The 27922-nt window shown below is 41.5% G+C and overlaps 1 protein-coding gene across 1 annotated transcript; it reads left to right on the top strand.

Annotated features, from left to right (window-relative positions):
• Positions 1-27910, top strand: BEND4 (BEN domain containing 4). The gene is made up of 5 exons (XM_066184952.1): positions 1-352; positions 8483-9049; positions 20370-20461; positions 23739-23979; positions 27213-27910. The coding sequence occupies exons 1-5, from the start codon at positions 1-3 to the stop codon at positions 27428-27430; spliced, it is 1470 nt and encodes a 489-aa protein (XP_066041049.1). The 3' UTR covers positions 27431-27910.
• Positions 27911-27922: the final 12 nt, after the last annotated feature.

The raw sequence follows: 27922 nt of genomic DNA, 5'->3' as shown, positions 1-27922 counted from the left end.
ATGGAGGAGGAGATGCAGCCGGCGGAGGAGGGGCCCAGCACCCCCAAAATCTACAAGCAGCGGGGTCCCTACAGCGTCCTGAAGACCTTCCCCGGGAAGCGGGCGGCGCTGGCCAAGCGCTATGAGAGACCCACCATGGTGGAGGTGCCCCGCGGGCGCGGAGCGGGGCAGCCCTTCCCGCACGCCGCCGAGCCGCTGCCCTACGCGCCCCACGGCCCCTTCCCCAACGGGCCCGCCCGCCCCGGCGCTGCCCAGGGCCACCCCCGCCCGCCGCCGCCGGCCCCGAGCTCCTCGGGCCGCTACGGCCCCTGCCCGGCGGTGGCGGGGGGCGGCGGCGCGGAGCTGAGCGCAGGTACCCGCAACTCCTCTCTCTCCTCCGCGCAACTTCGCGGGGCACTTTGCGGCAGGCGGGAGCGGGATGGGGGCTGCGGGCTCCCCCCCCGCCGACACGCGCTCCCCTCTCCCGGGCGGCCGGCGAAGGGCGCGACGCCCGCGGGGTTCCCCCCGCTCGGGGCTGGCGGCGCCCCGCGCCCCGGGGCTGGATGCGGGCGGGGACGGGGCGGGCGGCCGGCTCCGTCCGGTGGTCGGGCATCGCCGAAGTTCCCGCGGCGGGCGGGGCCGCTGCCCGGCCGGCGTCGCCCCGGGGCGGTGGGCAGGGGGTCGCGGCGGCGGGGGCTGCGCCGGCAGCCGCGCAGGACTTGGCGGGGCAGGCGGCCGCCGGCCCGTGCGCACCTGCGGGAGGGAGGGAGGGAGCTGCTGCTGCCGGCGGCGGCGGGGCGGGGGCGGACGGGGGGAGCCCCGGGCCGGCCGCTCCGCTCAGCCCCGCTCCGCTCCGCCGGGGAGGGCGGCAGGCTGGGGCCGGGTACCGAAGGAGCTGCTGGTAATGGAGAGGCTGCTGATAGAGAGGTGGTGATTTTAACGGAAAGAAAATAGATCGGCTGCTTGCCTGCACCGTTTTCATAAGATGCAGTGACAAACAGGAGATCAAATTATTTTTTATTTTTTTTCTTTAAAGGTGTAAGATACCGAGATGCTGAACGCATATCTTTCCTCTAGTGATGGCTTGGAGTTAAAAACCACGTAGATCTTGATATGCAACCTAAATTTGGCACCAGGAAATGGGAAATTGCATCTTTAAGCAGAGTACAATCAAAAATGAATTACAATAAATCCTATATAATTGCATAGGTCATTCTCTTTAATGAGATTTTATTAACCTGACTGTCAAGCTTTTGAGTCAGGCAGATATTTTATCTTCTTCAACTGATAAAAGTGTCAGCTATAAACCACCATATAAATATTCATAAATCTACACATCTGTGGCAGCCTATCAGCATCATTCTTTTGGACATTAAAAGCATTCTAATTACTTTCTGTCTAGCAGAGCTGAAATGCTGCCTGTTATAGTATGTGCTTGGCAGGCATGATTGCTTTTGTTTGCCATCACAAATAGCAGCATCCTATTTTATATACTGATGGTCCAGAATATATTCAGGGTTTGACTGAACAGGATGAATATTATGAAGCACCATCTGGTTTTGATAACATCGGGTATATTAACTCATCTGTTAATTTTTGACACATCATTGATTTATTTATTTAGAAAAATTGGATCCTGTTTTGGTATGTTGCTGTTTGCCTTTGTAACAAATGTGATGACATTTCCTTACTAAACAGGGAGATACGCTAGTTAATAGGATATATGGCTATGTTTTAGTGCCTATTTTTGCTTAGAAGTAGCCTTGTGCTTGATGAATTTAGCATGTCTTGTTACAAATAATTCAAGTACTTTACCAAAAAAGTTTAACACTTGAATAGATTAGCCAAAGAATTCACATCTCTGGGGCATAGTTCTGTGATCCAAGGCAGAAGGTCATATTTCTTCATGAAATTTCTTCTTATATGTAATGCCCAAATGGTGGTCTTTAAGTATTCTTTGTGGCCCGCAATCAAAACACTGATGATAAATGTGACACCTACATTTCTTTACAGAAGCAGATGACACCATGAAAAACATTCAGCTGTCTGGTAGATGATATATGAGGCCATATTCACAGCAAAGCCCTCTGGCCTTTGACGAGCAGAAGTTTGGACTTTCTTTTTCCTGAGTACATTGTGTTAACCAGGCACTAGAGCAGGCTTCAGAGCTTGTCTTTGATTTAGTTCTATACTAAAGAGATAGTGAAGGAGCTGCCACTTCTGCACCAAAGTTCTTTGAAGTTCCTGTCCCTTCAACTGCACATTCAGGCTTTACTTTAGGTTCCTGCAGGGGTCCCAGCTTAACCTTTGCTCAGGTTTAAGTTCCAACAGAACAGGAGAAAACAAACCAGAAACTTGCTACCGTGTGTACAAGTGGTATTTTGCGCAAGTTGTTACCAGAGGTGGCCCACGAAGCTGGTAAGGGGTCTGGAGCACCTCTCTATGAAGAAGACAGGCTGAGAAAGTGGGGCATGTTCAACCTGGATAAGAGAAGGCTGCATGGAGACCTCACAGCAGCCTTCCAATATCTTAGGAGGCACACAAGGAAGCTGTAGAGGGACTCTTCAAGAGGAACTGAAGTGATAGGACAACGAGTAATGAGTTCAAACCGAAAGACGGGAAACTTAGGTTAGATATGCAGAAGAAAAAATTACTGTGAATCTGATGGGACACTGGAACAGGTTGCCCAGAGAAGCTGTGGAGATGCCCCATGTGGCAGTATTTTTAAGGTCAGGCTGGATGGATTTTTTGACTAACCTGGTCTAGTGGAAGAAACTTCTGCCCACAGCAAGGGGTTTGAAACTAGATGAACTTTAGGGTGCCTTCCAACCCAAAACGTTCTGTGTTTCTATAAAGCAATAGGCAAGGTTTAGATCTCCTGGGTATCTTAATCCCAGAGGCAAGGATGCTTTGCTGAGCTATGTGCCCATCCTTCCTGCTTGGTGATGGAGTAACACCATGCACGTTGTTCTTGGGAGCTCTAGCACCACTAAGATGAGCAGGAAGCTAGTTGGGACCCCTGTGCTGTATGTATGTGAAGAAATCCCATTGTCCAGAGCCTGAAATTCTCTTAACTAATGTGTGAGCCAATTTAATAGCACAGGCTGCCTCTGGGGAAGCGGAGTTGGGGTTTTGCCCCTGGGCAGTGAGAGCATTTGCATGTTTGCCATGCACAGTAGCCCTGTACTTTGGCCAGCACCTGTGGGGTCTCTGGGCTCCCCACAGCAGCAAGGGGAACAGACCCAGAACCCCTCTTAGCCAGAGGTTCATCTCAAGTGGTGGGTGTTGTAGGGAGGGACAGATCAACCCCTTGGCAGGTGTCCAGCTGCATGTGCATTCTCCATGAGGCAGTTACCATCCATGATGGGTACAGTTTTCCCACTTAGTTAATCCTCAGCACTTGACAGGTGCTTATGTGAATAAAGGGGTTGAGGGCAGTTTTGTAGGGACACCCACTTCCTAAATTCTTTTTCAGAGATACCCCTCTTTTTGCTGATACCTTTTCAGTTATGCAGGCAACAGTGAGCAAATAGCTGGTAAAACACCACTCCTGGGATGACTAACTCTGTGCCAGCAACTTAAACACTTAATGCAGTTGATTCTTAAAATTCGGGTATGACATTTCTGGCCTGTTGGGATTCACAGCTCCAAGTTTGCTTTGGAAGGTGGGTACCTCAAACACAAGTCACTAAAGATGCTTCCATATTTTTGCAGCTTTTTCTAATGGTTAGAACTCTTTCCAAGATTAACCAGATTTTCCCTCAGTTGCTCTCTAAGAAACCACTCTGTCCTCCAGACTCCAGCAGAACTGCAGGAAGAGAGGCTAGGGAAAGGATGAAAAGCAGAACTTCTCTACCCAGTGCCTTGGTGAAGAAAAATCTAGTTTGAGATCCCATCGTGTGGGGAAAGATCCTGTATAAGAAATGTCAACTTACAATGAGAAATGTGAAGCTGCACTGCAATACAATCCTTCTGTCTCCTCTAGAGGTTACTCTGGCTGCTGTTGCTGCTGTGAGCCACACAGATGGATTCATTCAAAGCACCAGCAGATGCCCATTTTCTTCTGTAAAACATCAATTCTTTATTAATCTTTGCAGATTATTTTCCTGGGATGAGAACAATGTGTATCTCTGTCTTTGGTAGTTTGTGCATTGAACGGTACCATAATCCACCAAAGAAAGTCCTTTTCCTTAGGAAAGCATGATGTAGACCTTACAGTGCAGCTTAAAATTTAGAGTGGACTTTCATGGAAAGCACAGGAAGAAGACCAGAGCTGGTAACACCTGTTAGCAGTGCCAAAAACATGGCATATTTAAAATGACCAGTTAATAAAGCTCTGTTATGCCCAGACAGAAAAACAGTTTGTTTCGTGAACAGCGAAGGTGAAAATTGGTGTTTTGAGCTTCCCTTACCTTACCTTAGAAATTGCAAGTCCTCATCTGAAAGTAGATCTCTCAGATGAGTACTGAAATGGCCAGACAATTGTAGTCTTAATCCACTGGACTGTCTCGATGATCTTCAGGCAAAATGCCCAAGAAAACATTGCTCAGTCATAGGAGGTGTCAAATGCTCTCAATTCTGTCACCTAAGCACAGATATTTACAGCACTGGTCATATCTAAAAATGTAATGATGAAGTCTCTATGCTTGGATAAAGGCCAGTTTGAGGAGTACAAGGCTGCTGCCCCAGGATCTCAGTTAATAAACATAATAAACAAATCAAGAAATATAAATAATCAGGTGAGAGGGCTGAGTCACTGCAAGGTGAAGAGTGAGATGATTGAAATTGCTAAGGAACCTGAACATCACAATCTTGCTGAAAATTAAATACCAATGAATACATTGCCTGCAGAGGAGTATGGTGTTCAGAACCACTCAATACTTACAAAGATGACTTCTTAAACCAGCTGGCCAAGAATACAAGGAAACTATGGAAAAGCCACAACCTGAATCCGGAGCCACTGAGACCCAACACAATGCTTATTAATAAAGCTGTCTGATCTAGTCCAGCGTCAATGAGAAAAGATGTAAAGATGAATGCTGTGTCTGGGAGTTGGTACCTGCTTTGCCATATGATAGTATCTTCTGGTTGCTTGTAGTCTCAAACAATGTAGTTAGGAATACTTATGTTTTTAGCAATTTAATCCTGTTCTCTTAGCACTTTTATGGGTCTTATCCAGCAAGTCCACCTCCAGGCAAACGTCTAGTTAAAGTCGATAGAAATTCTGTAAGACTGAAGACTCTGGGGTCTGAGACATTAGAATTACATGGTTGGTGAGCAAGGTAATAAGGAAAAGGAATATCACAATAAGACTTTAATAAACTGCTTATACTGTTTTAGTCCAGTGCAGTGATTTCAATAGAGTCCTACTTTCATAGAAAATACATACATTATATTAAATCAATTAAGAATCATAGATTGGTGTTTATTCAGTAGTAATCACATAAAAACAACTTTTTGTCATTTCTTAAGTGATTAGACATTGCACAGCGCTTACATTTCTAATTATAGTCAGTCTGTAAAAGCTGAAATCCCAATTCCTACAGTATATGCTAAATGGGCAACATTTGTTTTTATTTTTTTCGCCATCATAATAGCTGTAGTTATTAGTCTTATTTAGGCTTGTTCAGACTGTGGGTGTGTGCACCATTACTGGTGTAGAAGTCTCTTCAAAGCAAACCTACTTCAGTACAGAGACAGAGATTTCCAGAATATATGCTGAGAGCATCCCTCACTATTGCTGTCTAGCAGTACCCAGAGAAGAAGCATTTGTGCATCTCTGGGTTAGCCTTTCAAGCAAGCCCTGCTTTGTCATGGCTCACTTTTATGTCTTTGAGTATGGGTTGAAGTTAAGAAAAAAAGCAATAATTGCTGTTACTGTGTCTTTGTAGTAGATCTGATACTGAAGATTAAATCAATAATGTAATTTCTGTATAAAATTTCAGTTAAATTTTAAACCATTATCCCAGTTAATGTGCCTAATGCATTAAATTTTAAAATGAAACTAATAATTAATTTAATCTTTACTGATGTTAATGTGTATTTTGATATTCTTCAAAACTAGTAATTTGAATGTCAGGTTACTTTTCACTGTTTTTAGAATAAACCATAATATTAGAGTAACATCTCTTATAATAGTCTAATCCCTTTTCAGTTTTTTCATTCATATCTTGTCCCCATGCAACAAGGATATGCAAAGAATACGTAACTGTTTTGTGAACAGGGACAATAATGATTAAAATACAAATAAAGTATAGATGACTTCAGGTCTGGAATCAGATTATAGGATTAAAATGAATGAAAAAAAACATTCTGTAGTAGGATTGGAAAGTTACAGTCAATATCATCCTGTAATAATTTTAAAGGGGAAATGTGGAAAGAAATAAGGCAAAGCACATCTTGGGGTTCTTAGTGATGCTTGAATATCCTGATTTCCTTTTGGGTTATCAGGTTTCAGCTGGAAAGCTGCCATGTCACCAGGATTCTCTTCTTTTAATTCATATTACATCCGCTGTGTTGTTTTGCAGTTGCAGTGATTGTAAGGGTTAAAGACAGGTGGCCTCAGGTTGATGTAGAAAAAGAGAAGGAGAATCAGTGGGTAATGGGCGCTAGAGCACCTGGCACCTCATCGGCAGCCACCTGCAAAGGGGGCACAGTGCATTTCTGCCCTTTGGAGTTTGTGGTGTGGACAGAGAGCGTTGCATAATGCTTTGGATCAAAGATGTGTTGGAGAAATCTGCCCTTGTTAGTCTGAACTCGTCTGCAGGAGTGTGATATGCTCATAAACACGGGAGGCTGATGGCAAGGGTGCTTGAAGCGGTCTTAGGGCCACTCCAGTCCTTCCGATGGAGTCCGTGGGCAATCCCTGCATGGCCCCAGGCAGCCTCATAACCCAGCACTGGGCTTGGGCTTCCTCTTCCCACCTCAGGTTCCTGGTTTTTCAGTTAAGTCCTCAGGAGATAACATCCTTGCATTTTGTGCCAGGGAGGTTTCTTTGGCTGCATTCGAGACTGAAAGTATTTGTATGCTGCTTCAGCCCTGCCCTCTTTGCAGAGATCTGGAGGATGGTACAAATGCAAATTAGTGTTGTTTCAAATATTCTTCAAGCCAGCTGTACTGACCTCAGTGTAAAGTAGATTTTCCACCTGACAGTGTATCTTCTGGATCTTGAAGAAGTGCTGTGAAAAGTGCCACCTCCTGAAGGCCTGAATTCTGAACTTCTCTGTTCTTTATGTATTATGTGTGATGACTGATGAGGCTACTGGTGAAGTTACATTAAATGAAGCTATGGGGTGCTTAGTCTCATGGATCTGCAGCAGGTTGCCTTTTCAAAAGTAAATGCATTTTGTCACTTCCTAAAAGTCAAGCCTGCCTGAGAAATGCTCTGCAAAATTGGCAGCTCTTTAACCCACCAGCCTTTTTTTCTTATGCAAAATGTTCGTTATATCTGTTTAGATACCTAGAGGAACTTAGCTTTGAATAAAGTAAAAAAAAAAAAAATAAAAATAAAAAAAATTAAAGCCACTGTTTTTACTGGGAAGCCTAACAGATTGTATCATAAACATCTTGGTCATTTTTTGTCTGGGTCCAGGAAGTATATAGCAGCTTGAGCTATACATGTAGACATTGCAGAAATGAGCCATCCTACTCTGCAGGTTTGTAGCTGCTCGTGCTGCCTGAGACATGACACCTCCTGTCATGAGAGGCAAAGCTGACTAGGTGCAGCACGGCATCCCTACCCTACTTCAGAGCTGAGCTGCTGTCTCCAGAAACTGCTGCACAACCCTATGTAGAGTTTCCTGATAGATGCAGAGCATCTTGAAGAACTCCGCTCTCCTCTGTGCCACACTGGCCTGCCCGCAAACCTGTAGGATGCCTTTGCTTGATTTAAGAGTGGGGGTTTGTGCTTATCACTCTGAGTAGTTCCTGGACATATCTGGAACCAAGAGCAAAAGGAACAGAAGCAAAGTCCATGGAATTGAGGGTCAGTTGTGTGAAGTGTCCTGTGCCCAATCTCAAAGAAGTGCATCAAAGACAGAAAGGAGAAAAAACAAAGCTTGGAAGCCTTGTTGGAGAGGAACTGGGCATAGGACAAAGGTATGGTGCAAAGTCCTACAAATATGTACAGATAATGCCCTCCAGCAGCTTGAAATAGGCTTTTAGGGCAGAACTTACTTGAGCTTGTAGTAAATTGAATGCAATTTGTATTTTCTTCCCATTTTCCTGACTTAATCCCTCTGAAAGATGTCAGTAAGCAGTGTCTATCATCACAATGCATTTCTGATTAACAGCAAGGGCACAAGGGCACTCTCAAAATAGAAACAGAGTCAGGATTGTTTTAAATCACAGTGTTGCAGAAGTATTAAAGCAGAAGCCATCACTTTAATATGTTCAGAAATAAAATGCATGCTACTGTAAACAGTTGTGTACATTCATCTAGCTCTACTGCCTGGCATAACCTTTTGCATTAGTTTTCTGTGATTCATCTTTTCTTTTGTTGCAGAGAGTCGGATGATTCTGGATGCCTTTGCTCAACAATGCAGCCGGGTTCTAAGTCTCTTAAATTGTGGTGGAAAACTACTGGACAACAATCACTCTCAGTCCATGATTTCTTGTATAAAGCAGGAAAACCCAAATTATAGTGAAAGACAAGAGCAATGTCAGCTCGGGAAAATGGTCCATAGTCAGACATCAGACATTTTAGACATAGAGATGCAGTATATGCAAAAGAAACAACAAACCTCAGCCTTTCTGAGAGTTTTTACTGATTCCCTTCAGAACTATTTGCTTTCTGGGAGCTTCCCTTCTCAGAACACCTCATCAATAAATGATTTTAGCCATTTGGCAGATGTGGATCCACTTTCAGCCTCTCCAGTACACACTTTAGGTGGATGGACTTCTCCAGCAACATCAGAATCTCATGGTCATCCATCATCTTCTACACTTCCAGAGGAGGAAGAGGAGGAAGAGGAGGAAGGTTACTGCCCTCGGTGTCAAGAGCTAGAGCAGGAGGTAATTTCATTGCAACAAGAAAATGAAGAGCTTCGTAGAAAGTTGGAGAGCATTCCAGGTAAATAATCTCCTGCTGTATAATGTTGTCATTTGGTGATAAAAATGGTGTGGGTAATAGTTTATTTCAAGTTCTAGTCATTTTTAAAGGTTTCAGTCATAGTACTCAAACACTGGAATTTATCTCCAGCCAAAATTCCTATAGCTGTGCCCAGTGGAAAATTACCTGCAGACACTCATCTCTATGACTATTGAGTCCTACTCTAGTAAGGTGTGTTCAGGTGGGGATGTACGTGTAATCCCAAATTCCAACTGTCAGGTGGTTTGTCATAGTCATTTCAAACATATGCTTTCATAACTCTTTATCTGTCTTGTTCTTTAAGTGACATTGCATCTTATAAACCTAATTCCCTTTTGGGGCTCCTTTTTTTCATTACTTTAGGAAACTATTTTAAGTTACATCCATGGTTTTACCTGAAATAATTTTGGTTTTTACCTTGAGCAGTTTTTCTTAAATTGCTGCTAGCTTAGTGAGAAGCATTAATATATCTCCTCCCGTTCATCTTCAAATAATTCTGAAAAAAAAAAAAATAAAAGTAATAACAACTTTTCCAGCTAAGCAATACCTAGAAGCCACTGGGCGAGAGAAAGAAATGGAATAGAAACCCCTTCTGTGAGAGGCTTCTCTTGCTCTTTAAACCTAGGACTTCTCACTGCTCAGGTGAGCCAAGATACTTGAAGCGTGCTATGGGATATGAACAAAATATCTTGGACCTATATTTTCTGAACTTTCAGCACAGGCAAAAATACACCTCAAATAGTAATACAAAAGGCAAATTGGAATTTAGCAAAGAAAGAAGCATGCAACATGCTTTTTGACATGTATAAACAATAGAGAACTGCACCTTTTTTACCTGAATTTGAAGTGCTTAGGGTAGATCCATGAAAAGTTAATCGAACTAATCTCTGAATGGCAGAAAAGCATGAGCTGCAAGAGATAAAATACTTCAAAGAGGCCAACTATGCAGAAAGGAAGAAGGCAGTAACCAGCTACTGCCCTAACATGTAGAGGCAGTTGCAAAATCTGAGCAAAATGCAAGCAGTAGTCTTCATAATTCTTCTCAGCTATCAGTGATGTACTATGCATTATTTATATCATATCATGTTTTTCTTTTGTGCATTGGTCTGTAGGGATACTTGCAAATCCCATAAGCAGCATTGTTCAGTGCAAAGAAAACCCGAAATTTAGAGTAACTCCCTCACCCCTCCGAAAAATATAGAGGTACCATAACTCATGCACTCTCACTGGTTTCAGCAGTGGTTAGTACATCATCTGGTACTGTGTGACAAAGGGAATTGTGTGTACTTCAACTCCTGTTGAGTCCTACCTTCAGGTGTGTAAGACCAGAAATATAGGGTCTGTATTCTGACTGACAGCTTTCATTCAGTCACCTGTACTGAACACAGTAATTTTTTTGACTTTGACTAATGCATAACTTGTATATGACTCAAGCAATATCTCAGAAGGCCTTCTGTCTCTGGTGAGCAGTGGCTGCATCTCTTACCTGACACTTGGTTCCAGTGCATAATTACGGTGGCGAAAATGCGTGCCTTGTTCCCTGCCTGACTACCTGAAATCAGCTTTTAGCCACCGACTTTTATGCTTTGCTCCACTAAATGAAGTGCTCTAGAGGTCTTGGTACTTCTTCTGATTGAAGGTACTTACAGACTGAAATCTGACTTAATTTCCATTTTAAATAAACAAAGCAAACAGTGCTGTTCAAAACTTCTCAGATTATTTGAATCCTTCTTTGCAGTTTTCTTTCTCCCCGTCTGCTAACTTCTTTAAAATCTGGTCACTGGAAATGCATGCAATATGTTCCTATGAGCCTGATCGAAGGTGGATAGATTATTCGGTTGCACCCATGGTTTCCCTGGTGGCTTGTGCAGCTGAATTTCTCATTCTGTGCACATTTCTTCCTAGAAGCAGCCACTTTTTATTTGTCTGTGTTCGTGTACTAAGTGTTCCAGATTGCTCTGACTGTCCCGCTTGCCCACTGTTTGCTGATTTGTCAACTTCCATGTCATCCAGAATTTTTCTAATTGTTTTTGAATTAACTTTGTGATACTGATTAGAAATGTTGAATAGTATTGAAGGTGCTGTTAATCCTTGTTGGGCCTTTCTAGAAACATGTGTTATAATGATGATTCCTGCAATGACAAATAATTGAGATGTCAGTAGCAGGTTCCTAATATGTATATGGTCTAGTCTACTGGTGTTGAGTGTTGCTGCTTTTGCAATCAACTAACTCATGGTAGTGAGTTACATGCCCTTCAGGAGTCTAGGTATCTTATATTGTTCAGCCCAGCTTTTTCAAGGGAATCTATATGCTTATCAAAGAATGGCAATCAGGTTAGTCTGGCAAGATCTACTTTCCATAAGACCATTTTGACTGGAATTAATTGTATTATTTAGTTCTTTGTCATTTGAATCCTGTTGTATTTTGCCTGTATTTTGCTAGGATTAATGCTGGGTTAAGCAGCAAGTATTTACCTGGGTCATCATACTTACCCTTCATCTCCCTTTAAAAGTGATAAACATGCATAATCATAATCCTTTTACACCCCCCAGGAGTCATGAAACTCCTTGTTAACAGTGTATCAAAGGAAGCAGACAAACATAAAAAATGTGCCAGGAGGTAGGACTTCACCTGACAACATAAAATCATCATCAGATACATCTGCTGCTTTCTGGTGACATATCCAAATAGGTCTGAAGTGACCTGTGTTTGCAGAAGTGTTAAGAGCCACAGAAGCTCCCTCAGGTTTTGCTACGTGGTAGGACAGTGATCCTTAGGCAGTTACACAGCCACCACTGTGCAAAGTTAATCAAAAATCAACTAAAGGCAATGTCTAATTATTTTTGTCTCTAGCGTTCATTTTGCTTCTGTGAACTTCTACTACCTAAAAAGCTTTCATCACAGATTTTTCTGTGACTTGAAATGCCCAGCTCTCTGAAGAGCTTTTTCTCTGAGCCTTTTTGGTTTTTTGCCCGTCAAAGTGTTGCATGTCTCAGGAGGGAGAGAGAAAGCCTTCTGCAGTGTCAGTGTTGTCTGCCACCATCCATCACATCAAAGTAATCTCAGAGCACAGACTTTCTTCCCTGCACGTTCATCCACCTCACGCAGGCCGTCCGATGGGCCAGGGAAGGCGATGAGAGGCAACCAAGGCGGCAACTAGGTGAGCATGAAGGTTGCCACACTGTTTCTACTGAAAGAGCAGAACTTTTAAAAAAGCTGGTTTCTCTTCTCATCCTTGGGGAGCTGGTCCAAAGCTGCTGGGCGAGGCTGGCAGGGGATCCTGTGGGGCGGTGGCAGTGTGCACCATGCCATCCCCATAGTCGCTGTGCTTCCCACTAGCACTCTACCAGCAGAGTATAAAAGCACCAACCCCTCCCTTCTGCTGTACAATATGAATCATTTTATCCTTCTCCTGAAATACTTTGCATTTCTTTTTTTTTTACTTTCCATATGCAAAAGCCCTTTTAAAATCCATGAGAGTTTGCGATCTAAAAATAGTTGCCGCTATACATCTCTGCCTCTAGCTTTGCAAAGCAAGGCTCACAAAGAGACTACCGCGAAAAAGAGTGTTTTCTCAGCAGATGTAAAGGCTATGACACTTTTTTCTTTCTTAACAAATATTACAGAAGACATATCCTCCTGTAGCTTTTGGACACAGAAAATAAGATTTTTCAGTTTTCAGGACTCTGCCCTGTTGCTGTAGAAGCCCTTCGGTTCTGTAGGATCTTTTTGGCTGTAGCCTAGCATCTCTCTATGGCTGATCACCACTGGAGAGAAACAATTACATGGATAAAATATCCTGTATATTTTGGTTGCTGGATGGGTAGATTTTTTTTCTCAAAAAAAAAAAAACCCATTTGATTTTACTGAAACAATACTTAAATTTGTGTGAAATCTTAATGGTTCCAGCTGTAGAATAAATGAAGGAAAAAATCATGTATCGGTGCTTGGGCTGGTTTTTTTAAGAGCAAAATATTAAAATTATATTAAAATACTAAATATTAAAAATATTAAAATAACTAAACATTTTCAGTTTTCAATTCAACTGAACAGAAGAGAAACATTTTCATTCAGTGTGTTATCTTGTCTTCTTTTGAAAAATAATTAAAGTTTAGGTAATTCCTGGAAGGAGTTTGGCAAACTTATCATTGGCTCTTTAAGGTTTTGAGATCATTAAGAATAAAACAAAGTAATCCATCCACACGAGGAGAAAAGTATCTCCTAGCTTCTTTCTTCTGTATAGAAATTACTGTGGCTGGGATACTTTCCCAGTAGTGAATTTAATGACATATTTGTGGAGCTGCATAAAGGATGTGGATTTTAACCATGAGGATATTAACCAGTTCTTCATTATTATCAGCGTGATCTTCTGACACCTTTTTACCTGAAAAGGAGAAAATATTTCCAGATGATTAAAGCAAAGGTCTAAATTCATGAGTTAGGGTTTGCCTCCTGGTGCTCCGAGCTTTGCTGTGTGGTTTTGGATAAACCAGTCTGAAAGTAGTGGAAAGATATAAATTAATAAGTAAATGAAGCAGTGTGTGATAAATACAATGATTATTCTTACTTCGTTAGCCCAGCAGCAAAAAATACACCAGCAAATAGCAGAGGGATGGGGCAGGAAAACCACCTCAAATGCTGAGTCCTAGTCACCTATGGAGACTACATTCATGGTGGCTGGAAGTAGCCAAAGCAAAGTTGGATTTGCAGGTTGAGTTCATGTCATCGTCATGGAAAAAGTCAGACAAGTTTTCCAGGAGGTTTTGTATGCCCAAAGCTTGACTCTTCTTCCTGACTATTGGATGATCTAATAAAGGATATTACTTTTCCCTACAAATCCTGTCTCCTTTATACTTTCAGAGCCTCATGTTTCCAAAGAGCCTACCACAGCCACAGTATAGATAAAGCAGCCATCAAGGGTTATGATGAACACTTTTTCATGTCCCCTTTTTTTGTCCTTTTTCTTGATGTTCACATTTAACCACTTCTTTGGTTTCCCTTGATGTTTTGGATGTTTTGGTCTGATCTGTGGCCTCGCTCTGCTGTTCAGCTTCAAAGTGTGAAGTTACTGTGAGAAGAAAGAGCCTCGAGCATGGTCACCCAGTGTTTGGCACAAGAACTCCTTTGAATTTGTAGCACGGCTTTGCTTTCTGCTGGGGGTGACAGCTTACTTTGCTAAACCAACCTGAGCACAAAAACTTATTGAAACATGTAATTGCAGCAGACCAGGGCTTACTTTATCTGTTTTCTCTGCATTTCTGGATACAAATCCAAAAGAGTTTGGGAGACTTCTCAGCCTACTTGGGAAAACGGAGCTGGTGGGAGTTTTGTGGGGAGCTGCAGTTCAGCCTGTCAAGGATGAACTCCCAGGTCTCAACTTTAGTTTGGCCTTTGCAAGCGAACATTTGGGTTTTTGTGACACAAACTGCTTTCCGTTCTCACTGGGGGGTTCTTGGTTTCCCTGTTAGTTAACAGCCGTAGAAATGTGTAGTAGAGGGGTTTACAGAAGATGTCCCTTCCAAAAGGAAGACATCAATGCTGAACGGGATCACAAGAAGAGGCTCCTTCTAATGAGTAGAAGGAAAGTGAGAGAGCACAGAAAAAGAAAAAAAAGCCACAGGAGCATGTGGCAGCATCACTTAAATGAGATGCACAGCTGCCTTGTTTTATCTCTTTTAATCTGTTGTTTATGCAGAGGTGTACATCCCAGGGGCGTATGGGAGGGGAACATTCGTTTTTCTGGAAGAAATCTGTTGCAAAAGAAAATTAAAAGTGCAGTGGCTTTTCAGATGCAGATTTATAGAAATTAAATTATTTGCCTGGGAAACACAGCTGAGAGAGATTTTTAAAGTAAATGGGATATTTGCTTGAATTTTTCTCCCTTCTCTGTTTTTGTCTGGCATGTAGGTCAGTTTAAGAAATCTTTACCACCCTCCTACATATAATGTTGATTCTTTTGATTTCTGCTGTATCCTTTCACTACAAATGGGTGCTGATTTTATTTTACCATCCAGTCACAAATAGCCATATTTGCAGGCTCTTGAGCTCTGAGATCACTTCCTCCACAGATCCTAACCCCCGCCTCTCCTCGCCCCTTGCTGTTTTTCCAGCTCATCACACCCCAAGCAACTTGCCTTCGAGGACTATCCATGCAGCTTTTGCTGGCTTTCAGCTGACTATTGAAATAAATGACCATATGAGCTAAAATAATCCAAGCCGTGCACACTTGTCCAAATCTTAGGCAGCAAAGGCATCTCCATTAATGTTATAAGAAATTCACACAGCCCTGTGGTTCATCAGCACGTTCCCTATCATTTGTTACATCTTTTTGACAGTCAAGCATCAATTTAGAAATGCCCTGCAATGAACTCTGAGAGAAGCCTCGCTCAAGGTCAGGTGAAGGAGGACGCAGAGCAGTGCTGAACCAGTCTGAGCTAACAGCTGCTGGCCTGAGCAGGGGGATGTAGATGTACACCCTGCCCAATTCTCCTCCTCACTAGTGAGTCAGAGGTAAATGGTCCTGAGTGCTAAGGGATTCATCTTCTGAGGAGCACAAGGAGGAATACTAGCCAGTGGCAACCACAGAGCACAAAATCTTATTAATGAACAGAATAACCAGATTTCTTATTGTCTGTTTATGGGGCTGAGGCCACTGCAGAGAGACATGCAGCCGAACTGGGGGTGAGCCATCCCTTCTCACTGGGACTGTCTGACGCTGCAGGAGACATTGGAAATACACTTTATTTACCTTGGAGATGTGCCTTATGTACAGCAAGCCCAAGCATCTCTTCACAGTGCTGTGCTTTGGCAGTATAAACAGCACTGGAACGTTTTACCCTGGAGGCTGCATTTTTGGGAGGATAAATGAGAGTTCTCATTTTGACAGATACCAATGTAAGTGATTGTGTCCCAGTAACATTTATAATGAGCAAAAACCCAGCTCAAACCAATAATAGAGATGCTCTTGGCTCTTCATAAAAATTTGGAAACAATTATTAGAGGCCAAGGTTTAAAAAGAAAAAAAAATAGAGGGGGTGATAATTGGGAAAGATTAAAAACATGTTACTGAAGGCCCCAAAAGACTATCTAGGAGGAAACGTTTAATATTGGTTACAAAACCAACCAGTTTAGAGGGAAAGTAAAAGAACAGTTAGAAGCATAACAAATAAGTTAGAGGTGAAGTTAATGGTGATGCATAAAAAGCAGAAGTTTGGATCAGTGGCAAATTAATAATTGAAATTAAATCTGGAGCATTTTCTAGAGAAGGCTTCCTCTCCCTGGCACAGTAAAGGAAAACTATGATATCCTAGTAACAGTATTGGACCATTATCAGATGGAAATATATTTTATCAGTAATATGGAACTGCTCATTGAGTATTTCTGTTCTGGTACTTACAAAGAGTAACATGATGCAGTCACACCAATTTAATGATGATAGTAAGCCGGTAGAAATATTTTCCATTTCTGTTGTAACTCTGGGTGCTATCACACATTCATCCGCAGCTTCATGCGGGACTGCAGCCTCAGCTGCTTGTCCCAACTGCCTCCCAATGCTGGGACAGCTGAAGAGCAGTAGCTGCTTGGGCACTCCAGCTTTTCATCCCTAAGTGCACATCAACTTTTTACCACAGGCACTAGGCAGCTGTTACCAAACCATCATGTTTTCAAAACCATGAGGTTTGGACATTACACTTCAGGAGCTAAACCAAACATGAAAAAGACAGCTCAGACCATAATTTTCTTTATGTTTTGTAATATTTTGTAATACAATTTATTCAGAAGACTGAAAGATGGAAATAGTACCAGATTTTTTTTTTTAAAGGACATGAGATGTCCTGGATGATGGTGGTTTCATTGGCCTGATACTGAGCCCAGACAAACTAATTGCACAGCTGATGCCAGTTTCAATTAATAGAGTGCTAAACCGGAATAATGGCATTAGTACCAGGCAACATCTTGCCAAATTATAGTTTTGATGAGATGAAAAGTTTGGTTGATGAGTATTCTAGATATTCAGGGTGTCACATAACGTTATATTACAAAACATGATTTAAAAATACAAATATATTTGTATTCAGGAAATTCTGAAAACCTGCCATGATGCTGTTGAATTTCTGGAGGGATTTTTCTGTTCACAGCCCATGTTTTTAATACTTTAATCCATGAGGGAAAGCATACAGCCATTGCTTTCAGCTTGCGAATAGTGCAGAGGTAGCTGTGAGAGAGGAAGATGAGAGGCAGCAGACCTGGCCAATCTCTGTGTATTGGGGCACAGAGAACATTGCACTTCTTGGTTTCAGCTCCTGGGAAATGTGCCCTGAGAAAGGCTTTTGGAAGACATGGTAACTTTCTGCCTGGGTGCTGATGCACGGCATAGCCAAAAGACCCACAGCCTTCAGCTGTACCGACCTGTAAGTAGGTGTAGGGATTCTGCTTTTAGCAGGAGCCCAGCACCTATGAAACATCAGTGTTGGGCTTAGCTAAGAGAAGAGGAACAAATTACTTTACCACTAAGTATGTAACAAGTAACAAACATCTTCCATTTCTTTTCTAAAAATTTTGTAAACCCCAGTTTGAAGGAAAACAAAATACAGACTTGAAATAAGGTTTATGTTCCTGTGGGTAGAAACTGCATCACTGGGAGATGACTACTTGAGTTCTACTGTGTTTTACCCACTGATGCTGTCTGTTGCCAGGAGGATTTAGTCCAGGGAGTTGCTGTGCTGTGCTGCAGCTCAGGCTGAGAGATCATAGCCTGGATTTTGTCATTGACACAGTGCGTGACCACCACAATCACTGTTCAACTATTTATTAGAAATTTGGATTCTCTGCAGAGAAAGCTGTGGCAAGCTGTGCTGAATAAGCACTTGTTGCAACATACAGATACCTAGAATAACAAAATTTTAAACTTGCATCAATAACAGCGAACACCTGCCACCTCCAACATGTGTCCTGGTTAACATCTTAGCCAGACTAACCTTCCCTGGCACACCAGGTTCCCTGTAGGCCCTCCTTCTCCTTGCCCTTTAGCCCCTCCAAAGACCTTGCCCTTTCATTCTCTGCAGGCCAGGCTACTTTGTCATCTCCAGTGTCTGTTCTGAGATGCTGGCACTTTCAGAAAGTAAAAGCTGTGGAAACTTCTTCCCTAATGGGCAGGAAAATTACTGCCTCCCCACAGGCATTCTACTAAATCATAAAAAGTGTTATCTCGATGATGTTGGTATCTCTCCCACTACTTGCTGTAAGAGCAAATCCCTGTTGGTGATGTCCTGATAGTGGATACCTGCACAAGCATGCAGAGTATCAGCCCTCGGACCTATGATCTTGTTAACCCTGTAGAGACCACATCAAAGATAAAATAAATAAACCAGTAGACTTTAATGATTGTTCATCTTCCCAGCTGGGACCCCCAGGCTCTTACAAAGTTACATTTCCTGAAGGGTTTGGAGGAAACAGTTCTCAGCAAAGAGAGTATCTGCAGAGCCATAAGAGCAGCAGCAGCAAAACCAATGCTTTGACTCTTCACCTCATGCTGCTCTCTTTGTGGTTTCTTCTTGGCTTCAGTTAATATGGCAGCCCAAGAAGTCTGGATTTGCAAGTAGCACCTGGTGTTTGAAAGGCTGAGGTTATTTGTACCAACAGCAAACAGTAGAACTTCTCTTTAAAGTCAGAAGTGGTCAGCATCCTCCAGTCACTACAATGATAAAAAAAATCATACAGTGTTGTGCTCAAAACATAACTGCTTTTTATGAGGACAGAAGTTTTTATAAGCTTCAGCCAGCTTTTAGGACTTCCGTGTTTCTCACTGGTAATAAGAAGGCATTTTATCAGCAGCATAGAGTTAAAGCAAAGCTGTACTTCATCTGCTGGGGACACAGCAGGTTAAGTAATTTCCTGTTGTCTGCTGCTTGAGCCCCATCCCCTTGGAAGAACATAGGTAAACACATCCTTGGATAGCCTGCAGTGAGATTAGTTACTGTGTGAAAAAACAGAAGCAGGAGTAAATACAATGATGGGTTGTCTTTATAGAGAAGTCAATGTGGGGTGCAATAACGCAGGATTTTATTCATCATATCAGGCACTTTGCTTGGCTTCTGTATGCAGACTGCTGGATGGAAGTCCTCTTATGCCACAGTAAAGGGTCTGTTTTGCACAGAGTAATTTTGTTCTGCACCCTGGCTGCCTAGACAAGGGCACAGTTGCTGTGTGGTGTGAATGCCAAGGGAAGAGGGCAAAATACCCATAAATCCTACCTTCAGACATTCTCAGGTATTTCAGTGCTTGCTTTCAGATTGCCAGCTTAAGATAAAGCCCAAAACACCACATTTTTTCAGGTGTAAAAAAATAATAAGATGCCAAGAAATAGTCATTTAAAAAATGAATGCAAATATTTCTTCTGGGTTTTGAGCTGAAGCTATGATTAAATCTGAATACTTTACAAAAACAACCCACACAAGATGTGAGAGTCATAAGTCATACCTTAAAAACTATGCTTATTTCATCTTGCACAAGTCAGTTGTAATGTTGGGCTAATATCTGCTTAATTCTCCTGTGGTGTTTCAGGCTCAGGAGAAAAGAGCTGTATTTCAAAAATACTCCAGAGTTAATCAGGGATGTGGCAGCATCTGCTTAAGAGAGACCCATAATTGAATCATCCCTAATTAACCTATCACCTCAACAGAAGGGAATAGGATGTTGGTACCACTACTGAAAAGGATGAGAGTGATGGGAATGGAAAGGGGGGAGGGCAAGGGCAAAGAGAAATAAAGCAATTTGCCTAACACCTAGTTTTATAACAAATTTGGGAGGAGGGAGGGAGTAGAAATTAAAGTATACGAGTCATTGAATCTCTTTAGTATATTTAATCAGACTGTAGTTTGAAAAACATTTGAGCATATTTACATGTTAATAAATGCATTATTTAGGTTCAATAAATGTTTTCTCCTTTGTATGGTCTGGGATTTTTACAGTATTTACAGATTTTTTTTTTTTTCTTATTATCATTACTGCTGACCTAATTTGTATTTGAAGTAATTATAATTTCAAACTCAGGAAAGAACCCTTTGAAAACCAGTGGGCAGAAAATAAAAGTAATTTCAGAGATCTCAGTATAGGGAATACAATACTTGTACATTTATTAAATGAAATATCTGCACAGATCAAAATGAGAAGTATTTCCTATTTGAAATAAATCTCACAGACATAGAAAACAGGTACTAAGGAACACTGCTTGATTTAATACTGCTGTTCTATTTTGTGCTTTATAGCTAATATACAGTAATTGCAATTTGTTTCATGCAGTGCCCTGCCAGACGGTTTTAGATTATTTGAAGACCGTACTTCAGCATCACAACCAGCTCATGGTACCACAGCCAACAGACCATCCAACCGAGGTAGTGTACAGTGTAAACAAGCTGCATCTCCTTATGCTTGATAATTCATTACAGACATGTAGGCAAATAAATCAGTAGGCATTTAGTAGTAAAAAACAGGTTAAAAAATGTCATCCTTAACTACAGTAATCCCCTAAAGGGAGGAAACACATCATTAGTATAATCTAGAATGACTTTGCTGAGTGTGCTTGCCTTGCTTTGGGTAGTTTTCCTCCCGTCTTTCTTCAGAAACACCATATTTGTGGGTAGAATTAGGCTAGGGCTAGCCTGGTGACAGCTGTAGCTGGGTGACTGAGAGTGGCTGCACATGGCATGCAGTATTTCAGGGTGTGTATCACTTTGCTCCTCCATTCAGTTTTATCGTGTGCAAATTGATATGTACATATTTATATTTATCACTAGCTGTTACCGTTCAAGTATATTCCAAGGATTCATTTTCCTTTTTTTAATGCTCTTTTGCTAAAATTTTCAAGTACTGTAAAAACTGAGGCTGTTCTGTAATGTCTCGCAAGGAGTAGCTTGTCATAGTGTGACAGAATTTTTTATTCAATTAAACACATAGATATTAATCTTTTATCAATACATTTAATCATGTGCAAATATAGGCAGAGATTGTTTGTATTTTGATTCTTCCTTCAGAGTCTGCTTATTTCATTTCTGGGAGGTTTTATGTTTGTTTTAGTTTAATGACTGCTGGACACACCAAACCACATCATATATTTACTGAGAATGTTTTGCCCAGAAGTGCTTTACTTTCAGAGGAAGCAATGAAAGTGTATCTGTAGCAGGAATCCAGTAATTGTTTAACAGAGTAGCATAACACTAAATCATGCCTTGAAGAAGAATGAGGGAAAAAATCCACCGTTTCAGGGGGAACAAGAGAGAAATGTGATAAAATTGAGGCTGAGGAGTTACACAAAATTTATTACACTCTGCTCAGTTAACAGCAATGTGAGCTCTCATGAAATCTAGATGTTGGGCCTTTCTGCACCCTGTTTTCATCAGTGTTATATATATAAACACAGAATAGCTTCTAGGATAGCTTGCTGCTTAGCAAAGCCACACATGAGCATCTGTCCTTAAGGCACATGGGCAAGCCTGGAGCCTTACCCTGTGCCATTATGGGCTTGTATTGCATAAGCCAGGCCTGACAGGGCTTGAAAGCAAGGCAGCACCTACAGTTACCTGCAGCTTATACTTTGCAGTGGTATCAGTAAAAATGGTCATTGCTTCACTACAGGGGTTTCTTAATAGGAAAAAAAGTAGGTTTCAGAAATCTAAAGTAGGAAAACAACTTATTTTATATAAAAGGGATGTGAAGCTAGCTGGTGAAAAAAAATGAAGTACCAGCATGAGGATCATGTGGTCCTTTGTACTGATGTAGTGGAACAAGCCAAGAGAGTACTCATGTCAGCTCCCCCTGGGACAGAGTGATCACAATTACTTCAGCACTGAGAGTTTATAACCTCCAAAGAGCTTTCCATGCTGCCCCTCTGCTATTCTTCCCTCCCCAGCTCCTTCACAGTGTTGAAAGAGGACAAGGTGCTGGTCTGGATGGATTGTAATGTTCTTCCTTGGCAGAGCTCTTTAGACTTTTTACTGGCTTCCCAGGGGTTCATGTACTGGGCAAAAACTAAAGCAGCTGCATGTGTCATGAAGGGAGGGGCAGGAATTGACTCTGACCTGTTTGCAGTGATGTGAGGAGATAATGAAGTGCAAAGAGAAAGCCCCAAATTATAACAGGGCTGGACTATAAGTGAAGGGTTTTTCTCTTAGGGGTTAGAAGCTTGAATTTATAGCCACAGGAAGGTGAGTGAAGTGTTGAGGTGTTTGGAGGGGAGTGGCCCCTCACACTGACAAAGCCCATCTCTTCCCTTACATTTTGGCTTCCTTTGCAGCATTTTTGGTTTGTCCATAGCTGTCTTTGCCAGCAGCTTGCAGAAGGCAAACAAGTAGCAGACAGTCACACAGGCTGAGCTCCCAGTGATGCTAACCCCACTGGGAGGTGGTGTGACTCTAGATCATACAAATTATCTAATGATAATCTCAGCACAGTCTTCACTGAATTCAATCTCCCGTATATTTATCAAACTTGCAAAAAAATTAAAAGCAAATACCTGAGGAAAAGCTTCAAAGATGCTCTCAAGCTGTCTCTCAAGATGCTATAATAAGTATATGAAAGAAGGCAAGTGTAGTCCTTAAAATAGTTTTCAGATATCAAAGGCCTGGAAGTGAGAAGTTTGCAGCAGTTGCCCACAAGTGTGGCATGTGGTTGTGCACCTCACTGAGCATCAGACCTCTGTTTCTCTAGCTCCCTGCAAGCTCCTGTTGAACCAGAGAGCTACACAGAGTTCACTAACTGGGCTTCTAGACTTATGTGTTTTGATAAAGAGGTGCAGCTGTAATAGTGAATGAGTCTCTAGGAGGGTGAGGTTTGGGTTTTTATTGTGTACTTCAATTATTTCAAGTATATTAACAATATCATCTTACATTAATTGGGTAATCCTGACCTATAGCATTTTATGGGTAACAAGAATTAAACACAATTTAGGTACAATTGGCTTAGGAGGGTTTATAATGCGTGTGGATTACAGGAATCCCCATAATTAGTCCCACAGCATTCATTTAATGTTGGAATATTGAAGCACACAAATTATGAAGGTTAAAAGCAAAATTTCTTTCCAGCTGACATGGTGGCATTTCTTTAAAGCTATAATTTGAGTTAATACAGCATTCATTAATAATAATGAAGCTTTTAGTTTTCATAGTTCCTTTATTTATTTTCTTTACATTTCTCACAGTAACATAATTGCTGTCAAGTTTCAGGTGTGTTCTACAGAAGTAATAAATTTATTACAAAAATAGACCAAAAGAATCACCTCTGAAGGAAAACTATCAGCTGTGATGAAGTGATCCATTTGATCACACTCTTCAAAGACCCTTTTTATGCATTTTACCATATTAAGAAGAAACATTACACTTAAATATTATGCCCAGTTGCTGATTCTTAACTCTTTTTGACCTGCTTGTGAAAGGGGAAAATATCAATAGCTTCACCTCTCAAAACATATTTGTCGTACCTCACCCAATCGGAGTTCTAGAAAATGGAAATGTAATTTTAGAAGTACTCATTCTCTGTAGGAGCAATTACGCGTTCACTTCGGGTTGTGTTTCACTGTCAGTATTGTGGATAGTTAAAAACATATCTTTTATTGCAACTGACATCTTCACTTATTTGCCTTGTAAGATAAGCAACAGAAATATTTCACTTTTTCAGGGGAGTAAGCAGTTGCTGAACAACTACCCTGTCTACATCACTAGTAAACAGTGGGATGAGGCTGTAAATTCTTCCAAGAAAGACGGACGACGGCTCCTTCGCTATCTCATCAGATTTGTTTTCACAACCGATGAGCTTAAGTACTCATGCGGCCTTGGGAAAAGGAAAAGGTCAGTGCAGTCAGGAGAGACAGGTCCTGAAAGACGTCCTCTGGATCCAGTTAAAGTAACATGTCTCAGAGGTACTGCATCTTTTCGCTCAGTGTCCACCATATGTGATCTCATTTCACCACATTGGCTCTGGCTCAGTAGAAGCATTTGGCTGACAGTTGCAGAACTAGGAGGGGTTTCACAGGCAGGTGACAAGCACCCAGAAACCCTCCACTTCCTTTTCATACATACATACAAGTGTGTATGTATGTATAATATATGTGTTTTGGGTGTTTTTGATGGGAAAAAACAAGGCCTCTTATTTAAGAGAGGTGACAAATGCAAGGGCACATGACACTAATACACTTTAAAAAGCAGTGAAGCAAAACCAGACAATGCTGAATACACTCCTTTATAATAAACTCAGGTCATTTGTTAACACTGATACACAACAAAACTAATCAAAGGAATAGTTGCAGTCTGATGCCTGGTAAGGATATGATGCACAAGATCACAGTGCATCACTAGGATTAGAAGCTGGGTTTCAGAGTAGGTTTTGAAACATCTTCTAGGGTCAAGAACACCTGCAGGTTAATTACCTACAAAGTGTACACAAGCGCGTTGTCAAGAATTTAACTTATTTTTGGCATACTCACGCAACGTTGCCTGAAAATATTAGGGAATAACTTTCTCCCGTGTTTAGCCTGGAGAGGGAGTGGAATTTTGCCAGCATTTCACCATGTCAGAGCATGAGGATATTGCACAGAAAGGGTACAGATTGAAAAGAATGTTGTGTGCTTTGGTTTCCGAAAATTGTTTGAAAAGGCTGGTACCAAGCTTTGTAATAAAACATACGAAACAGGACTTTTTAAAGCTGAAGTAAAAATATGCTTTTAGTATCAACATCTGCATTGTATAAATGCATATGCTTATTTTTTCTTTAATTAACTCAGACTTAACTATGTAATATTTTTTGAGCAGATACATAAAATTTTGGTTTAATTAACTCAAGAATGTTTTACTAATCAATGCAGTGTAAAAAGCTATATTGTGGCCAGGCAGTGATAAAAATGTTGTCACTCATTCAACTGTAGTCCAAAGTGGCTATGCACATCAGATACATGGGCCTCTTCCCATTAAGGGGTAGAAGAATCCAACAAGGCTAGGTAGGTAAGAGTTGTGGTTAGGGTGCATTGATGTAACCAGGTAATGAACTCAGATTTTACATACAGACAAATTAGGCAAACGAGCTCTTTTTGTACTACAAAATAATCTTTTGACCTGCTGTATGAGACTCTACCAGAACTCTATCAGAGCTAAATTTAAGGGCAAGTCCATTGTACACCATGCTGCAGAGGTCTAGAGAGAGATTCAGAGGCCCAGAAGTTCTCCTGGAAAATGAAGGCTGGATACAAGTACTTCAGCATTTACTAAGTTACTTTAAGTATCACCTAATAATGTACACACAAGCTCTGTGTTGATACCCTTTTCTTCCCCTTTCTCCCACCTGCCTCCCAAGACTAATAGTAAATTTACCTGTACATGGAATTTTGCATGTGGCCACTCTTTTTTCTGAGGCCATTTCTCTTTTCTGGACACACATAACGTGGGGAGCACTCATCAGGAGAAAGAGAAAGGGTAGTTTCTTTAATTTTCAGAAGCTTGAAGAGGAAGCCAAAACATGCAGTATGTAATGACCAGCTAAGAAAGCAGAGTAGACAGCTCTCCCTTTGGGCTTTCATGTGTAGGTGGGAACATGACAATTTTCTCCAGTGCTGAGAGTTGGCCACTAGCTCCTACTCATTTACAAGCCAAGGTAACAAGTGTCTGGCTAATTCTCAACCCAGCTAATTATGCCTTTCCACCATAGCAGGGAGTGCAAATTGATTCTCTCTCTGCACTCAGAGTTTAAATATATATAAACATTTTTAATATATTCCTACAACTGACTGGTGTCTGGAACCAGTTTTAAAACATTCTGGCATGCTTAAATTATACCATTACTTCTTTACATGGTAACCATTTCTCTGAGAAAAAGATGAGTCTGTGGGGGCACATGTGAACGTAACTAGGTAGGAATTACTGTTGCCTGTGTGGATTTCCAGGGAAATGAATTTAAAACAGAGATTGCTATCACTTTTGCAGACACACTGCTGGAGGAGCTATGCAAAAATCACATCCTAATTGTCCAACAGATGAGATACCTTGCAGGCTCGGGAACTCATGTAAAAGCACAGCATTCCCTGTCTGGAGATGTGGTGACAGTAATGAAGTTACCTTACACCACTTATTGTGCTGTTGGCTTGTCAACAGTAGAAAATAGAATTTAAAAATATCCTGGGACACACAATGCTGCATGAGGGAATAACTAATGTTACAGAATAAATAAGCAGCTCAGTTTCTATATGAGGCACAGCATGTCCAATATCTCTAATAAGATGCCCTCATATTTAAAATCATATTTGGATGTTTCAAAGTTCAAATACATCTATTTGAGCTATGTCTAGCAGTTACAACTCCAGAATTGACAGGGCACCTTCTGCAAATCTAGCATATAGCACGTCAAAGAATCTGAAAAACGAATTATAAAAAAATGTAATCATCGCATACAAATAGCTGTATGTGGCAACAGCAGCTATTTAAATAGCTAAAATACATGCAGTACAATTCGTTTTCACCTGCATTGAAAACTATTGCAAGGCTCCCCAAATCAGCCCTCTGATCTCATTCAGCTATTTCTAAGGCCAAATTAGTCTCTGAAAAAATAGGTGTAAAATACAGGGAGATGAAAATAGCAGAACTTAGAAGTAAGATATCCCAAACACACGGGAGCACCAAACTAAAATCATGGCAATGACATTTTCCTGAAGGCTGGAGGCTCCTGCAGGTTGCAGATGCTGAAGGAGCCAGCAGAGGGAGGTCAGAAAGATCCAACAGCGATCACCTTGAGGTGTAGCTACCAACAGGTTTCTAGTGAAATATGTCCTGGCTCATGTTAGCTTCCACACGTATTGCACATGATGAATGACAGCCTTCACTCCCAATTAGTTCTTTGAATTTCCACAAGAAGGGATTTTATATCCAGGTCCCATGAGTCACCTAGGTAGCTCAGGTATAACAACATACACTGCATGTGGAAAAACATTCTTGTGCAGAAATAAAATAGGTCCAAGTGGCATTATCATGGCATCCCCCATAAGGCTTTACTTCTGCTTAAGTAGAGCAGCAATACCTCCTTTCTTATTTCCCATGAGCTTTTGACGCCTGGGCAGTACCAGATGCTGCGAAGACAAGTTGCTTTTTATCCTTGCATGTTTTCCTGCAGAGTTCATTAGGATGCATTGCACCTCCAACCCTGACTGGTGGATGCCCTCTGAGGAGCAGATAAACAAGGTGTTCAGTGACGCGGTGGGACACGCACGCCAGGGCCGCGCCGTCGGGACTTTCCTGCACAACGGAAACTCCTACTACGAGGGGACTGACCACCCAGGGTCACAGGATGAAGTCTTCAACAGAGGTATGCAAGATGGATCTGGAGATTGATGGCAGTGAGAACCACGTCATACAACAGTAGCAACCACTTAATTTAGGAGAGACTGTTTGTTAAACATACTTGACCCTGCTGTCATTTAGGAGTCCAAAGCATGTTTGAACACATAATGCATACATTTCAGCTTCTCCATCCTACCATATCCCAGTTAACAGAAAGAAATCCATTTCAAGACCTGCTTTATGGGACTTCTCAGTGCCTATTATTTCCAAACCTTTCATAGCACACTCAAAGAGAACATGCAGTTCATTTCATCCAGTTGTAGAGGAAAGGTCATTTAAAAACTATAAAAATGTCAGAAGAAACAGCAGCTACTATCTCTTTAGCCTATTGATAACAATCCCAGGCCTGGACTCAGAACAACTAGGTGCTATTTGTTTTCCCTGATGAGAAGATTTAAGTACAAGTCTGCACATTTACAACAAAAAAAAAAAGTGGTTTCCAATTTGCTAACAGAAAAGAACATAATTATAAATGCTACCTTA

Source organism: Chamaea fasciata, unplaced genomic scaffold, assembly GCF_029207755.1.
Source record: "Chamaea fasciata isolate MVZ Bird 193981 ecotype frontalis unplaced genomic scaffold, bChaFas1.0.hap1 SCAF_6, whole genome shotgun sequence".
In the NCBI taxonomy this organism is placed as follows: domain Eukaryota; kingdom Metazoa; phylum Chordata; class Aves; order Passeriformes; family Sylviidae; genus Chamaea; species Chamaea fasciata.
Note: the sequence above shows the minus strand (reverse complement) of the source record. Positions and strands in the feature narration are given on the sequence as shown.